This window comes from Pseudomyrmex gracilis, unplaced genomic scaffold, assembly GCF_002006095.1.
Source record: "Pseudomyrmex gracilis isolate BER0280 unplaced genomic scaffold, ASM200609v1 scaffold_41, whole genome shotgun sequence".
Classification (NCBI taxonomy): Eukaryota; Metazoa; Arthropoda; class Insecta; order Hymenoptera; family Formicidae; genus Pseudomyrmex; species Pseudomyrmex gracilis.
Genome location: NW_018020625.1, coordinates 87191 through 104335, shown reverse-complemented (window position 1 = coordinate 104335; position 17145 = coordinate 87191). Strand labels below are relative to the sequence as shown.

General features: G+C 38.6%; 1 protein-coding gene and 7 non-coding genes across 10 annotated transcripts; 6 read left to right on the top strand and 2 right to left on the bottom strand.

Annotated features, from left to right (window-relative positions):
* Nucleotides 1–695: 695 nt before the first annotated feature.
* Nucleotides 696–2880, bottom strand: LOC109852986. 3 transcript variants are annotated; one of them, XM_020424659.1, is made up of 9 exons: nucleotides 2616–2880; nucleotides 2424–2513; nucleotides 2246–2308; nucleotides 2084–2149; nucleotides 1949–1990; nucleotides 1787–1858; nucleotides 1582–1703; nucleotides 1316–1506; nucleotides 696–1036 (listed from the first exon to the last, which is right to left on the bottom strand). In XM_020424659.1, the coding sequence occupies exons 1-9, from the start codon at nucleotides 2694–2696 to the stop codon at nucleotides 834–836; spliced, it is 930 nt and encodes a 309-aa protein (XP_020280248.1). In that variant the 5' UTR covers nucleotides 2697–2880; the 3' UTR covers nucleotides 696–833. The 3 variants fall into 3 exon arrangements, with proteins under 3 accessions (XP_020280248.1, XP_020280249.1, XP_020280251.1); XM_020424662.1 differs by having other exon boundaries at nucleotides 946–1036; nucleotides 1582–1692; XM_020424660.1 differs by lacking the exon at nucleotides 2084–2149.
* A 6231-nt stretch (nucleotides 2881–9111) lies between these two features.
* Trnaq-cug lies at nucleotides 9112–9183 on the top strand. Its single transcript has one exon. It is a non-coding gene; the product is annotated as a tRNA-Gln (tRNA).
* Nucleotides 9184–9262: 79 nt separating this feature from the next.
* Trnaq-cug lies at nucleotides 9263–9334 on the top strand. The gene has a single exon. It is a non-coding gene; the product is annotated as a tRNA-Gln (tRNA).
* An 80-nt stretch (nucleotides 9335–9414) lies between these two features.
* Nucleotides 9415–9486, top strand: Trnaq-uug. The gene has a single exon. It is a non-coding gene; the product is annotated as a tRNA-Gln (tRNA).
* A 79-nt stretch (nucleotides 9487–9565) lies between these two features.
* On the top strand, nucleotides 9566–9637 carry Trnaq-uug. The gene has a single exon. It is a non-coding gene; the product is annotated as a tRNA-Gln (tRNA).
* A 79-nt stretch (nucleotides 9638–9716) lies between these two features.
* Nucleotides 9717–9788, top strand: Trnaq-uug. Its single transcript has one exon. It is a non-coding gene; the product is annotated as a tRNA-Gln (tRNA).
* Nucleotides 9789–10220: 432 nt separating this feature from the next.
* Trnaq-cug lies at nucleotides 10221–10292 on the top strand. The gene has a single exon. It is a non-coding gene; the product is annotated as a tRNA-Gln (tRNA).
* Nucleotides 10293–10692: 400 nt separating this feature from the next.
* Nucleotides 10693–10785, bottom strand: Trnay-gua. The gene is made up of 2 exons: nucleotides 10749–10785; nucleotides 10693–10728 (listed from the first exon to the last, which is right to left on the bottom strand). It is a non-coding gene; the product is annotated as a tRNA-Tyr (tRNA).
* Nucleotides 10786–17145: the final 6360 nt, after the last annotated feature.

The following is a 17145-nucleotide window of genomic DNA, read 5'->3' as shown; positions in this document are numbered from 1 at the left end:
GTCAGCGACAGACGCAAGATGGATAAACAAGCAAAAAGTGCATATTATTCACTTATTTATTGAGAAAAGTATAATTTATAAAGCTGAGACACACACGCGTAATTTTAATATTAATCCAACATTTTTTTTTCGATATGTCAAGAGAAATATGAGAAACAAAGGTCTGTGCAATCGATTATTGTTGTCGGCCTTGATTCTGAAACACGTTCTCTCACTCTTATCTGTACGAAGCTGCTGAACACGTTCTTGAACAGAGTTCCAACGGAATCTTCCTTTACGCATACATCAAGATTTTTTTTTTAATTTGAATCTTTGAATCTCTTTATTTTTGAAAGATATAATCTATAAAAATATATATAAAAAAAATATATATATATCTCATCTATCGCAAAAATAAACACACATCACATAATCACACAAGTATGTACATGCTCGATTTCTTCTCGTTTCATAACTTATTATCTCTCGCGTGCGGCTCTTATTATGCTCACGATGTTAAGATAATCGCAGCTGGACTTAAAAGATACTGCACGAAACATGATTATAATATTAATGTATGCAAAATTTAGCGCGCGTCAGCGTATTACCGAGAGTTTATGTTGAAATAAAAAAATTTAAGCTACATCAAAAGAGTTTTATTAAAATGTCAATAACAAGATATTAATTACAATTTTTTCACTTATGTATAATTTTCATGCGTAGCAAGTAAACAAAATGAATAAATATCACATTAATATTACATTGTCTGTATAATACGATATCGAACGATACAAAAAATAAACAAAATTTATATCTTTGACGAGCTAACTAACTAATTGTTTAAACGGTTTGTTTCAAGGATGTTCTTGGAGAAAGATTGTGGCAAGTCCTAACAGCGATCTGGTGAGAGGTGTGACATTTTTCAAAGTGTCTAGATTGATTTTTCGCACATTGCAACAGGAAAATTGCCTCGGGCGTGTTTTAGATAATCGTTTGGAATATCTTTTCCGATCACCGTCGTGATAATTACTGTATCTCGAGGAAATTCTGTTGATAGCTACACAAGATAAAAGTTTGCAAAATTAATTTTAAATTGCACCTGATAAAAATACGGTTTAAACTGTGGTTTAAACACTTGGATATCACAATGCAAATTTAATTTAATCAATTTAATTTAATTTAGTTAATTAAATTACTTAATACTTAATTTAATTAATCTGTGTCTCACAATTTTTTTCCGCAAGAAAGTGCGAACGTATCAAGCGGCTTCAACTCGCAGATGCATACATCTTACTAGACTAGGTTAGATATTATTGCGATTGTAATTAGCTCTTACAACGTCGGAGAACAGGTTCTGAGGAAGCTTCTGCCGAGGCGCTGTTATTTGAGTCCGATTTTTGGCGTCGGAGTTGCAGGTGCACCTCCAGACGGCGATCCCCGTTGCTCAAACGGTCGACTAACAAAGATCCCGTACTTCCGAGGCGGAGGTTCCGACGGTACAGACGGTGGAAACGACGGCTCGAGGACCTTTTTGTAATTACTTATTTTGACAAAATCAAACGTAAAGATCTATTTATAGCTTGAATGTATCGAGCTGTTTACCTTGATCTTCTTGAATGAATTCGCGTCTCCTTCGGAATATTCACTCTCGCGAACTGTTGAATATGCGACGACACCGGTTGAATATGCAAGTGACTCGCCTGCGGTTTTGTACTAAAAACCATCTACGATTTATTAATGATTACTGAAAATAATAATAATAAAAAAAAAAAATTACTAGGCGTCAAACAGTTAAAGATGATTATACTTTCGCAATTATTTTTTCCAATTTGTCAAGCTTCTCGGAAGTGGTGTTTAATTCCGCGCTCAGCCTGCACATCTGTGTGAATATAAATCGAAACACTCTCTGCATCATCATTATAAAGAACAACAAAATTTTGCATAAGTTATTATTCGCGTGTAGACTTACTTCGTCTTTTAATTGGTTTGTGGTTATCTTTTGTGTATCTGTCTGTAACAAGCAAATATAAATCTAAGTTGTGCGGAAGTGTTTCTACGAATAAGATATGACATATTTTTATAATTTGTAATGTAAAAAATGTACCGTTTTTACAATTACTTCTTCGAACTGCTTCTTTTTGTTCTTTAGCAATATCAATCTGTTTAATTTCTAAAATACATTCTTGATAAAAAACGAGTGCTAAGTGCAAATGAGAAATAAAATAAAAACTTCGAACTTTGTAAACAATTACATAAAAAAACTCACGGTTTTATTCTCGGCAACTGTCCTTGACATTTCCTCGTTCGATTTTTCGATTCGTTTTATTATCTTAAATTATTTGTAAAATAAAAATTTTTAATTTATTTGTGTAAAAAAAATAAACATCTTTCTTATTATATTTACGAATACTTATGCAAATCCGGGATTGAAATCTATTACTCACATTGTTGGCGTACCAAAGCGACGCATAGAACACGACGCACATTAAAATGCAAATGTAAACGTTATCCAAAACATGTGCTCGTATAAATGACTGTATATCGAGATAGAAACAACGGCAATTGGTCAGAGACATTGATGTGTGCAATTAAATATCGAGATTCAAAATTACATTTATTTAACCGCGAGGTTATACCTGGCGATTGTAAATATCAAAAAGCTTCAAAATTGGATAGGATCTCGACAGTTGAGAGAAGTACGTCTTCTGCGGGAACATCCTCGAGAACGCAATCCATTAGCATAGTAAAGAGTTACTTGAGTAAGAAAATTGAGAAACTTGTGCGCACATTAATGACCGAAGCGCGCGACGTATTGTTATAATATGACGTGAGAGACAAAAATTTCCACAATGATTTTTTACAACACAAGCCGCGAACATGTCTCATTTGCGTCATGTGTCATCTGTCACTTGAGAAATTACTTGAGAGAATCGTGGAAGAAGTTATTAACTTCAGAGTGCAAAGTTATTTTGCGTTGAAAACTGTTTACTTGTTTTTTTTTTTTCTTTTTTTTTTGTTTCGGCGAGTGTGCGCTACACACGTTTTCACCCGTTACGAGGATTGAATCATTCCCGAAGAGATTAATGACGTCACTTCGGTAGATGAAGCAATATGATTGGTCGATTTGCCAGATTGACGTTATTAATTGCTTCGAGAGCGATTCAACCCGAACTTTCAGTCAAAAACGCTATTGAAATCAAATCAGTTAAAGTTACCGGAAAAAAAAAAATCAAAAAATTGAAGTTTGTTAAATTTCAAAAGCTCGTATTTTGTTCCCAACACGAGTCACTTTCGATTAAAAGTTTAAAGTAATTTCGATCAGAAATCTTTAAATTGCGACGCGCGTGCGTGTCTCGTACGTAGTTTCTAAAAAAAATTGATTATCAGATATCATTATTATCTTCCCTACGGAAGAGAGATATAGATTTATAAATACAAAAATGCGCAATCGCGTTGATTATAATCTTCATTTAATTGTGTTAAGGCGTGTGAATTCACGTGTGTTACAATAGGCGATTTCTTGCAGCGATTATTGTATCATCGAGTTCCGCGATTGCAGAGACATTATTAGATAAACGATAATAATTCCGCCGATAAGAGCACCGTGATCTCGATAAGTGATGAGAAAAGCAACAACGTGAAGAGCGCATGGTAGTTTATAATTAGTCTTGTCACTGTAACATGTAACACACACAATGTGGCTCATAATTGTTTTTTTATTTCATTATTCTTAAACAAAACAGAGCAATTTAAGCGCTAGAGATAGATACGTTTGTGAGATATGTTTAATTTGTACATATAAAATAATTCGTTTACATCAAAAGTTTACTTATAAAATAACGTTAACTCAAGAAAAGTCTTGTAAAAGATAATAAAGTAGGTATCAAATTCAACTTCGTACTATGATGCAAAGTTTGTGAACAGCAATATAGCAAATATATGTGTGTAGATTCAATGTCAAGCTACGAGTTCATCAGAAGTGAGAAGCGACGTAGAAATCAAAATCTAAGGAATCGAAACTGTTGAACAAACACTCGTACAAGTTCGTTGTTTGAATCTCTCTCTCTCTCTCTCTCTCTCTCTTCTCTTTTTTTCTGATCCGTCCCTCAAAGTAAATTACGAAATAATCCACAGAGACTTCAGTTTACTTTTTGCGTCAAGCACCGGGGCTTCATTGACGTCCTTCGATTAAATACACAGTGATTATCACATGAAAGGTAGTACAGACAGCTTGGCGTAGTGACACAACTACATCATAACTATCTACTCACTTACACAAGCACATATTAGCGTATCGCGAATATACGTTCGGATATATGTATATGTGTACACACAATCCGTGACACGCTCGAGCGTTCGATAGGATAGGTCCCGATGGGGGTTGAGACTGGGCCACTTGTCGTTTCCCATAACGCCTCGCGGGCAGGGTTGACTAACTAAATACTGAAGTTAGCCGAGTTAGTGGCCCGGGGCGAGAGTTAAACGGAGCTTAAAAAGCTCCGACTAGCGGGGACACCGCGCAATCTATCGGGAAAACATCGACGCGACGCGCAAATCAATTGCAAAAACACTCGAGATTACTTAGAGAAATCTCCGCGACGACGTTTGCGCCCTACGCTACGTTTTGCCCGTCGCCATAGGTTTCTCGCCGTTCTATTCCCTGGGATGTTTATGTAAAACAGTAGCCGATAAATGCGCGGCGACCCTCTCGGATGAAATCGCGATGGAAACCACTTGACGCGTCAAAAACGTCAGTTACACATCGGTGGCGGCGCGCAGGGTGCAGCTGGGTGTAGCTTTGGGGTGTGCTTTTGTCGAGGAGAGAAAGGACGGGACACCGAGAAGTGTCCTGAAATATCCAGAATAGAAATTGAGAGGACGCGACGTGAAAGGGCCTCTGTTATTTTAAGATGGGGAATCGGTTTGTTCGAAGATTCGAATGGTGGTGTTACGCTAAACAAAACGACGCGACGTTCGAATTAGTAACAGCTGACTCTCTCCTCTCTTTTCGAAATGTTAGATAATTATTTCTAAAATAAACGACTCATAGACATATGTGTGTACATAGCTCCTTATATATTGTTTTTATGTATCTCACTATTAACATAATGATATATTGATTTTCTGTTTTTTAGATTGTTGATGAACACATAATTAAAGTGAACGTCAGCCGTAATTCGCAAAGACATTCACTTATGTTCCTTATCCAAAATCCCCCAAATCAACCCAAACTCCATCTCACTGAACTCCGCACGAAGGACACAAACGAAGGCTAAAGAGAGAGAGAGAGAGAGAGAGAGAGAGAGAGAGAGAGAGAGAGAGAGAGAGANAGAGAGAGAGAGAGAGAGAGAGAGAGAGAGAGAGAGAGAGAGAGAGAGAGATAGACAGAAGAAAGAAGTCGCCCTTCACGAGTGAGTTATCGTGCGATCGGCGTAAGCGCCAAAGATAAAGGCGGGTGAGAGCCACGGGGAAGGAAAATTGGTCGGCCACCGAAAGCAGGATATCGCCGGAGGATCGCGGATCCTGGCTGAAGAAGGATCTCTCTTGTATGCGAGCTACGGAGACGCACGTTTTCGGGACGACGCAGCATCGGGAACATAATCGATTTGCCGTGAGCTCATCCGTGATTCGCTCCCGCAGTTAACGCGCGACAAGAAAGTCTCGGGTTGGCAAAGGCGTCACTCGAGCGAGAAATTACTCATCGTTCTGATTGAGGTTAATTAATTAGATAATTAAGTCCGCCCTCGTGGCACCGTGGGGGAAACGAAACGCAGCAGGGGGTGCAGCGAACGAACGACAGCTTGGCGTTTGCGAGCGGCAAACGCGGAGCGAGACGACACGATCTCGTCTCTGTTTCCCCGAGGAGAAGGAGACTGGTTGATGCTGATCCTCGTTATAAAAATGCTCCTCCTTATTACCGGAACTAGAGAGACCCTCCCGCATCCGCTTCTCTTATCTCATTAACGTATTTCCCCCCGATGTGGATAGAAAGTCTTGTTTCGCGTAATGAAGTGAACGTTCGCGCCGCGATGAATTCGACTCTCTTTTCTCAATTCACGTTCATCATGAAATGCATGAGAAGCATTTAATTGCATCCAGCAATTTAGTTGAATCGAGATGTGGCAAAGATCGCAAACTCGTGAAACGGAGCGCGGTTGGTTATTTTCGCGCAAACATGTACGTATCTATACACATATATACGTATATATAAGTATGTATATATATATACATATATATATATATATGTGTGTGTGTGTATATCGCAGAAAAATAGAGAATAATTTTATTGCAAAGAAACGCGATGAAAACTTCATAGCAACTCTTCGCCAAAAGAAAGAGAGAGACATCACTTTTTGAACTCGGTTTTCCGAATCGCGTCCGCTTGTGTGCAATCTTCTGTTCTCGCGCAGCAAAGATTTCGCTCCCGTGGTGAAACTGACGGAGTAAAACTGCTTACGTTCCATCTCTCGTCAATGCGGGGAGGAGGAGGAGGAGGAGGAGGAGGAGTTTAAAGTGAATCTCTCTCTGAAAAATCCCGCGCGTTCGATAAATTTTCATGTCACCTTTATCTGACGGTATTTCACGAGCGGCGCTGAGGGGTTGTGGCACGGCCGTGTATGAAAGAACTCTTTACACGTGACACTTAACGAGAATCTCATAATCTTGTGGGGACGAAACTCTCTCTCTCTCTCTCTCTCTCTCTCTCTCTCTCTCTCTCTCTCTTTCTCTCTTCCTCTTTCCCGACTCTCTGGAAATCCCTTTGAAGATCTACCCATTGACGCTTGCGGTTTAATATTCCGTCACGGATATTAATGCTCTCCTAGCAACGACTTCTCGTAAATCAGCAAAGACCCCATGCTGATGCACTTTTCGCTACCGTTTTCCTGGCGTTTCTCCCCCACCGACCGACCGCTCCTCTCTCTCTACACCTCAGCTCTTTCAACGATACCGCAGCCTCTTCCCGTGAGTTCGTCAGTCAAATGCGAAGATAGTCGCGTTGATTGAGAGTAATGCGAGATACCAATTATTCGTGCGTGCGAAGAATTCATTAGCGGGAAGGAACACAATGCAGCGTACGACAAAGCGTTCTTCTTCTGATCTTTTGTACGACGAAATGCATCTTTTTGTTGTCGGCATTGTGCTTTGACGTCGTTTTACATGCACCAAGTAACAAACGTCTGAGTTCGGTGAAATCGCGGAACAACAACGTCGAGTAGCGAAAAGATGGCGAGTCGTCTCTCGATCAATGCGTATAATATTGTATAATATAACGTAAAAAAAAATAATATAAAATATCTAAGTAAACAAATGTTTGCGTATATTGTTTTTAATATTTTAAGTAATATTCTATTTATCCAAGCCGTATAAAACAAGTGATTTCTTCGCTTTTTTAGGCAGTAACAATCACGTTTGTGTGCGATAAACCGCTTGGCAAACTAAAGATTTGTTTTCATAAGTATATCAGCCACCCACACACACAGAGAATTATCACGCATCAAAAAATATATTCCGCGTCGGCTTTCTTCGATTTCGCGCGCTTTTACGAAGAGAAAAGGATGTTCCCTTCGAATCCCGATGTTCCACCGAGCATGAAATAAGTGTACACACGAAGTCCTACCGCGTCGTGTCGGTGCGAAGGGGCGCGCGAGGCTTTCCACGGCGCGGTCGTGACGATAAAGCGAATTTGCACAGAGGGGTAAGGAAAAACGAGGGAAAGACCTCGGTACTGGAAACACGATTTCCGTGTTCTTTCCTGCAATCGAACGAGGGATAAGAATCCCTTACGCACGAACCGTTATAAAACCATAAAGATGTAATCGTAGACCGGAGTCCTGCCGAAGAGTTATTGTGCGCAGAACTTGCGTCGCCGTGTAAACGTGTGGTAAAAGAGTAAACTCTGTAGAAAGATAAAATGGAAGATAAATAAATCGAGCATCCTGCTCGTATTACATTCGAGCAAAGAAGTGGATCGGATTCTCTTCCTGATTCCGTAAGCGAATTTCTCCGGATAGTTTGTTGACAGATTTTTGATCTCACAATAAAAAAAAGCTATAATTTTTTCGCGAATAAAATTTACACACATTAACTTGTCATAGTGTTAATATTTAAAAAAAAAGTCCTTAAATATTTTCCGTGTTGCTAAAATAAAGAAAATTCAATTGTAGACAATAACTTATTTGACAAAATTGTATAATCCTTCGTAGCTTTGTAAGAATTAACATATTGAATATTATGATGAATTACAAAGCGTCTAAATAATTGTAACTAGAAAACTTTGCAATAATTGTTTGTTTTACAGCTGAAGCGCGTTGAAAAAAAAATTATACGCGCTTGACTCGAAAATCGCATTATTTGACTGCTCTGAATCATCCTCGAAATCAAATCTAAAAGTGATTTCACAATGGCACTTGCTCGCTGAGCTGTCATCCCGCAACGACGTTGCCGCACCTACATCAGCCGATCTACTGCGCGTAACGCTGCGTGCGCCCAATACCCCCGATTATCCCGCATGCAAGTGTCACGGGTATCCTGTCAGTCAAGGATCAGCGAACCGTAAGGAGTAGCTTTGTACGAGGAGTATAACAGAAATGGAATCGTGGGTGTTGCCGAATTTCGGTCCGTGAGCTGAAGGGAGAGTCCGCGCCATGTACACAGCGCGTGTGGATAGCAGAGTGGGGTGGTTCTGATTGGACGTCACTCGAGAACACGTCAAATCGAAGAATATGCTGTGACTTGAAATTAATTTGAGTGGTTTCCGCAAAGAGCCGCGTGGCCGCACGCGCACGTTACTGATTAATTGTTTTCGTCCGGTAGTCGCAAACTGCGAAACTTTCACCCGCTACACAAGAATGGACCGTTTATCGGACTCTGTCTCAGAAGCGTGAATTCTAATTACGCAGAGGAATAATCTCGCAACGATAAAAATAGAATACTTATCGCTTATATGTTGCACATTACCAATGTAGACACTGACGTTTTTACAATATTTCGCGTTGCTTGTTTCAGATTAAATGTACTTCTCTAATTATAGATACACAGATTAAATGTATAATCTCTCTAATTATATTAAACATACGTGGACAACACATAATAATCGGTAACATTATTAACAATAATAACTTATATAGAAGAGGTTCCATGGTGTAATGGTTAGCACTCTGGACTCTGAATCCAGCGATCCGAGTTCAAATCTCGGTGGAACCTTAATTTTTGCGTTAAATTATTTTTAAAAAATGTACATGATTGGTCAATATATGCAATATGCAAATTAGAGTTAATCAGAGGTCCCGTGGTGTAATGGTCAGCACTCTGGACTCTGAATCCAGCGATCCGAGTTCAAGTCTCGGCGGGACCTTCGTTTTTGCACAAATTTATTTAAGAAAAATTAACGCAAATAATTAGTCAAATGCAATATGTAAGCAAGAGTTATACGTAGGTTCCATGGTGTAATGGTCAGCACTCTGGACTTTGAATCCAGCGATCCGAGTTCAAATCTCGGTGGAACCTTAATTTTTGCGTTAAATTATTTAAAAAAAATGTACATAATTGATCAATATATGCAATATGCAAATTAGGATTAACCGAAGGTTCCATGGTGTAATGGTTAGCACTCTGGACTTTGAATCCAGCGATCCGAGTTCAAATCTCGGTGGAACCTTAACTTTTGCGTAAAATTAATTTAAAAAAACGTAGATAATTGATCAATATATGCAATATGCAAATTAGGATTAATCAAAGGTTCCATGGTGTAATGGTTAGCACTCTGGACTTTGAATCCAGCGATCCGAGTTCAAGTCTCGGTGGAACCTTTTCTTTTGTATGCTAAATTATTTTACTTTTTACGTAAAATATCTTCTTATTAAAAAAAATGCGCGCGTTAACATCTAAAGTCATAGAAGACAAAAAATAAAATTGCGGTGCCTAAGATTCTAAGTGAAAAGAATAGGAACAAAAAACAACCGATTGAATAATAGACTAAAAACGGCTTAACAAAGTTGGTTGGTTAGTTACATTAAAAAATGTTATTTTTTAATGTAACATTTTAAAATTTATTAAACATACTTTTATTTTGTATATTAGAAAAATTAAACAATACGTAAAAATCTAGCAATAGGTATTAATTAATAATAAATGATATTTAATTATGTAATATTTGACATTTATGCAAAACCTAAATCTCACTAAATTGTCACATCAGTAGAGTTTAATGTGGAATAATAACAAAACCGTTTCGACCAAGAGGTTCCATGGTGTAATGGTTAGCACTCTGGACTCTGAATCCAGCGATCCGAGTTCAAATCTCGGTGGAACCTTTATTTTTGCATCTGAATTATTTATTTCGATCTTGCGTGTGTGTGATCTTAAATAATTCAAACTGATTCAGAACATCATTTTAGTCGCAACTATTATTTATGACAAGAAAGTCGACAGAAATATGATTTTTTTTCTTCTTTACAAGTTTAACAACATTACACAAAAAATGTATATTACAAAAGCTTATTAATTCATATATATTATATATATGTAAAAAACTTTATGCATGTGTGTTGTTAATTTTGTAGAATAAATTTTCTTTCATCTTCTATATTTGCAGAAATTAGATAATATATGCAATTAAATTAAAACTATTAAATAATTATGTATATGTGTGCTACATATATAAAAATAATTATAGCTATTACCAAAAAAAAAAAAACATAGGTATAAAAAAAATCCTTCGAGCCGGATTCGAACCAGCGACCTATGGATTTCTGCGAGGAACTCTTACACTACAGTCCACCGCTCTACCAACTGAGCTATCGAAGGCTTGTAGGAGCAAACGGTTAATTTCGTTACTCCAGATACTACACCAATTTTTACGTAGCATAAAAATTATAAAATATTAAACATAAATTTTTAATATAAAAAGATTATTATTTCTATTTACAATATAATAATACAAGAGTCAGAATAAAAATTACATAATAAAGGAAAGTATAATATTATATAATTAAAAAATTTTGTTAATATACTTATTAACATAAAATAATTACAATAATATTTATTATAATTATAGCATGTGTACAATTTTTATGATAAAGTAATATTAATAGTAAGTAATTTATTAATAAATTAATATTAATAATATTAATAATAAGTTTTTCTATATAACACACCGTTGTGTGTGTGTATTAAATTTACTGTTTAATTTATAAAAGAATTATTTATACGAGATTGAATAATAAAGTGCTTCGAAAATAACGTGAGGTCTTGAGTTTTGTTGCGCTTCTTGTCAACCATTGTTATCACAAAAGATACGCACGCGTGAGAACTCAAAGTTACAGATAATTCTTCTCTCAAACCGTTTTATTTTTTTTAATTTTGACATTTGACCCGATGTTTTGCTATGTGTTGCGATACCTCTCTAACATTCTCTTACGTATACTTTTTGAGATATATTTGATCAAAGAAGTGCAATTGCGTGAATACTCTTTTGTTAAAAATACTTTTTCTTCGGTTTTCTTATTTCGGAAACACACCTCTGTGAAAAACCTTCATCAAAATATATGCCAATCACCATCAAACCAATGTGTAGACGCCCATGCTTGATGACCCCCGATGTAGTTTACATAAAAACTATAAAATTATGATCGTAGACGAAGAAAATGTCCTCACGAGGAGAACGAAGACCCCGCGGAGATGGGCTATCGTAAAGTCGATGGGGGTATTTTTACATGAAGTCATTAAACTCGGTTTACGGCGAAACAAAGTGCCTTGCTACCCCTGCCACCGCGTCGCTTAATTACTCCTCATCGCCGAATTAAGGTCTCAGATCGCACTCTGGTTTAATGAGAGACGAATGTTTGATGAGAGATTCACGGGAAACGTGTTCTCGGCTCAACGAGACAGTTTTCACGACGTCGAGAAAATCGCACACTTATAGGTTTTCCCGAAGAACGGGCGCCAAGAATTACGTAAGCAATTGCTCGCGGAAACAGTGAATTCTCTCCGCGTGTACATATTTCGTACATGTTTCTCCGAAAATTCTTTCAGACGCTATTTAATATAACCGTTGCCAAACGATATTGACTAAAAAACTTCATAAAGAAAACATAACGTTTCAGATGGAGAACAGCACGAGATATTTTTCATCTCCGTGTGAATCTTCCGAGCATTTCTTGTTGTTACATACAGATTCTGGAATGGCGAATAAGTTCACTTAAGGCGTTCAGATGTGAGCAAATGCAACTTCGAGACACTGACTTAATATTTCGTAAATTACGATACATCTCTTGAATCATTTAAATGAATTCGAAAGTTCTACTATAACTTCAATATATATATATATTTTAAGGACATGCACATATCTTTATTTCGCCGTGAACAGCTTTATCGCCACGTTATAGTCGGTGTTTTAAAGTACATTCTTAAACAATGTCAGTAACGAGCGGAAGATGGACCGACTAAAAGCGGCGCTACGATGGATCGTATAAGACGCGTTTTTAAAGCGTCTCGCGTAGACAAACCATTTTTAGGGTGCAGTTAAGTCGCGACATTGTACACACAAAATGGAACACCCACCATCGTCCACGTGCGTATCCCTCACGCTGATCATTCGATGCGAGAAAGAAAACGTCATTTCCGGGTATCGTCGAAGAATCCGTTTTACGAAACGGGCGCTTTTACGCGACGCACGCTCTTCCGAACGTACATAAGAAATTTCCCGTCTTATTTAAAACGTCGCTCTCTCTTTCTCTCTCTCTCTCTCTGTTCTCTCGTCGCTCGCTTACCCCTCGCTCTCGGAGGCCTAATAACATTTTTATGACATAAATTCGAGGGTGTGTCGCGCAAGAACGCGAAGAGGGTTGAGGACCGCGTCACGCTCTTGCGAAGACTGCAATAAAACACGTTATAATTGACGTGACGCGCGCTTGTATAAATCTTAGATATCGAGGTTTTACGATAAAACGGGAAATTGGCTCAAGAAGCTATCTGCCAGGATAGGATTTATGCGAAATTTCTTGGCAACAAGATTACGCTCGCGAAAACGCGTCCATTGCTTTAAAAGCGGTTGTATTAGTTTTTATATTTACAAAATGTATGCAAATATTTAACCTTTTTATCATGTAGAGTTTCTTACTTTTTTCCGATTCACACACATACACACACACAGAGCTCGACATTTCGTAAAACAAATTCCCGCGCGGAACAATTCGATGGAACTGATGCTTCGAGACAACGGTAAGTAACTGTATGCGTGTTTCTTTGTATAAACGGACATATAAACGGCAAAGTTACTTTATGCTCGGATTTAAGGAATACGCGGCCATAAGCTATAAAGATTCTCCGTCATAACTCGAACGGTATCACATTTTATTTAATTGCCCGGCAGCTCACTCGTCCGCAGGCTTTTCCCGCCTGTGCATAATATTATTTATTGCCAAAGGAGCTGTTAAAGTTTAACGTCGCGGAGGCGCTCACTCTCAAAATTAAACGCGATAAAATGTTTGTTATCCAATCGGCTTGCTGCTTAATGTCCTTCCGCCTTTCCCCTTCCTCTTCTAAGTCTTTTCTTCTTGAATTTGTTAGGAGAGACCGGAACGGTAATCCGGGCGCGCTATGCAGGAGGCGATGTATTATCTCGCGGATAAGAACACAGACAGTCGGATGGCTTTACAGCTATTTAGCTGCGAAGACGGTTATAAGTGTTTCCTTCAAAGTACGTACAGTATTACGATTCGGGTGATAGTAAGTTTGAAATGTTTGTACGCGTACATTGACAAAATTACGAGAAGAATTTTGGTGTAAATTGTAACGAGGCGGCTTATATATTAATAAAGCTCAATCAAAACTGAACATCTCAATTCACTTATTTGACTGAGTCACGCTGTTTCGTGATAATATCGAATTTAATTACAATTTATTGTACTCGAAATCGTACAACAATCGCACAAGACTCAGCACAATCTATATAATACATATACACAACCTGGATAACACTGTCATTAATCTCGATATTGCTAGACACTAGTCTAATCTTCTCTCTCTCTCTCTCTCTCTCTCTCTCTCTCTCTCTCTCTCTCTTTCTCTCGCTCACGAATTCCGCACTATATGCAATACTTGTTTAACGTTGCATCGTTTCCTCTCTGATCTCGTTTATCCTCAAGACGACAGGATCGGGCGATCCTGTACATTATCTCACGGACTTTACAGCCGTCAAGTTTCGAGAGAACGATTATATGCGAAGCACTTACTGCGAAAGTACAACGGACATATTCGCCAAGTAAGCTCGACACTGTCGATCAGTTAAGCTTCATCGCGAGAGAAAGAGTCGCGATAAATTCGCGGTGTCGCGGGAGGATGTATAAATCTTCTTAATTTACTGCCACGTAACTTTTATTCCTCGCGTATACCTCCTCCCCTCGATTCCTCATCTGCCACACTAGCCGGCTACTTCGAGAAGTTTAAAACTTTTAGGGAGCTACCTATCGTTGCGATAAGCGGCCACTTCGACCGCAGGATTATTAATTTCGAGTCGAAACGACTGTGGGGGGGGTTTATATCATCCTGCATGCAAGCGCAATTTCGCAATCAAAAAAACGTCGCGATCTCAAGAAAGTACGTACCTAGTAAACCGTTTTTAATTATAAACGCAGTTCTGTGTATCGTTATCTTGAAAAGCAAATAAAAAATATCAAATTATTCGCGATAACAATTGGAGGAAGCGTAGGGTAAGTAATATCTACTTTCTGATTCTTTTATTTTTTTTTTTTTATTTTGTTAAAGAATAATCAAACGCGATTAAAATCTCTGTCGGTTTCAATACCTCTTTAGAAATGCATTTCTACGAACAAGATATCAGGATAAAAGCCTGTGTAACTCTCGATTACACGTTTCGTCATTACGGAGAGTATTTTATCGCCCGTCTGAGTTACGGGGTTCCGCTCGTTAACCGGAAAGTTCCCGGGCTTCGTCGCGCTCAAATTTAAATTGAGAAAGTATTTTACGAGCGCGCTGGAGTTTCACGGTAGCGTTGTCACATCTTGATGAACTTCCGGTAACGATCGTAGGAAGATGTCGCCACCGTCATCGTCGTCGTCGTCGTCGTCGTCGTCTGTGTCGTCTACGTTGAACCCGCTATACGACCGCGCCGCGGGAATCTGGTTCATGAAACGAGGACCCATCGCGGGATTAATGGCCGTCGATTACTTATTCGTGCCATTTGCTCCTGATTGGGAGCGTCGCCGTGATTATCATAACGCCGTTAGACAGTCCGAAATACGAGCAAATCCTTTAACACCTGTGGATACGCCGAAATATGTCAAATACGAGTCAACAATATTGATGCGACGAAGTGTCAGATGATATATTAAGAAAGCAAATATTTTTTAGAAAGTAATTAAAAATATTTAAAAAAATAGAAAAGAATATATAAATAACTAGAGACACACAGACACAAAATATAAATCGGCAAAGTTTGAAATATAATCTCCTTAAAAAGAAACAAAGTATTAATTTAATACAAATTTTCTTACCTTGTATTTTTTTATTAAAACAACATATAAATATACTTGTTTTAAGGAACATAATTGCCAGTTATAATATAAATCTCACAACACAGGTGATATGTGATGTTTGTAACAATGTAGCTGATTGTCCTGCCATGCAACATGAGCGTGCAACATGAACGCAACTTATCTAATCTGATCGAGTCCGCCGCCACACGACTAACTAACAACCGCGTGTTATCTCAATTAATCACCGCGCGAGCGTGAATATACCGTGGCGCTTGTAACGCGCGCAAAAACGTTTGTGCAACGAAGCGATGACGGGCGCGCGACGACGAGCACGTGAGACGGCATAAACGCGCGCCATTAAGCGCCCGCCTTCTCGTGTGTTTACGAAACGGGAAAAGCGCTAGATACGGGAAGGGAAAAAAAGTGTATCGTATCCGCATTTAAAATGGATGATCCAACCCCCTTCGCTGCACTTATCCCCGCAGTCGCGATTTGCACACGCTTCCATATCGCCGCTGCCTCCGTTAATACCCCCCCTCCCGTACAATACAAGCGTGGCTTCGCTATATATCTTCGCTAACGTGCGCGCTATAACGCACGTATATTGGGTGTTCCGCGAGAAGTCAAAATCGGTCAAAACAAAATGAGAGATCTTTATCAACGTATAAGGGATAAGAGCGCGAGTAAATCGGATTTATAACTAATCTCGCGACGCTAAGCTTCTGAGATACGCGTGTTATTTCAAGGTCCGAGCACGTTATTCACGCAGAGATTTCCCCGAGACACCGCGTGTGCACGGCAGCCACCTGCGGAGCGAATTCGCACGGACGCACACGCGTCCACCCACCTGACAATACGCCGTCTCGGCGGGATCGTAAAGCCGCTCTTTATGCGTTCGCTGCGCGAAACGGTCAACAGATAAATGCACCGCGGACACTTGCCCGGCGCAGATTACGGTAAACCATCTCGGACCACGTCTCTCGGGCGTCTCCGTTCGATGCAAAAACGGAGAAAAAAAATTATCGGTTGTTTCTAGAAAGATTCTTAGCTGTATATTTATTTGGATAAAAGTAATCTTATTGACATGCAAGTTTCTGGCACGCTAACTTCATAAAATACAAAATATATTTACACGGTAAAATATATCATGTATGTAAATTTATATAGTAATGATCGCGGAGTTTGTGTATATTTTTTTATTCTTCGTGCATGATATAAATATAGAAGAAGATAATGTATCGCACATAATGGCGGCAGAATCAATCAGAAAATTATCCACCTGAGTATAAACACAATACACGAACTTCAGTACATTTAAATATCATATATGTATATATAATAATTAGGTACACCAAGAGATATTAAACAATAAACTTTGTTCTCTTTGAAATTTGAACGTCTCTGTTAAGGTACGCTTTTTCACTCGACGAACGTTCCAAACCTTAATGCCGTCATATAAATATATAAACTATTCAAGTAATTCTCTTCTTCTCTAATTCTCGAGCGCGCGATTGTTACAGTATCAACCCATGTAGGAATTGCCGACAGACTTCCAGTAATACTACTAGGCCAACAATGGCCCAACCTTTATAGCCGATACTCGATATTGACAATTGGTCCAGTATTGTCCCATTTTTGTATTTTATAACAGCCCAATATTGGCCCGTTT

Excerpts from the sequence above, each read along its gene's own strand:
- LOC109852986 (XM_020424659.1), bottom strand. The coding sequence starts at position 2,696 with ATGTTCCCGCAGAAGACGTACTTCTCTCAACTGTCGAGATCCTATCCA. Across the intron at positions 1,704-1,786 it reads TGGAAAAAATAATTGCGAAA|ATGGTTTTTAGTACAAAACC; the intron begins GTATAATCATCT and ends AATAAATCGTAG. Across the intron at positions 1,037-1,315 it reads AGAACCTGTTCTCCGACGTT|CTATCAACAGAATTTCCTCG; the intron begins GTAAGAGCTAAT and ends TATCTTGTGTAG.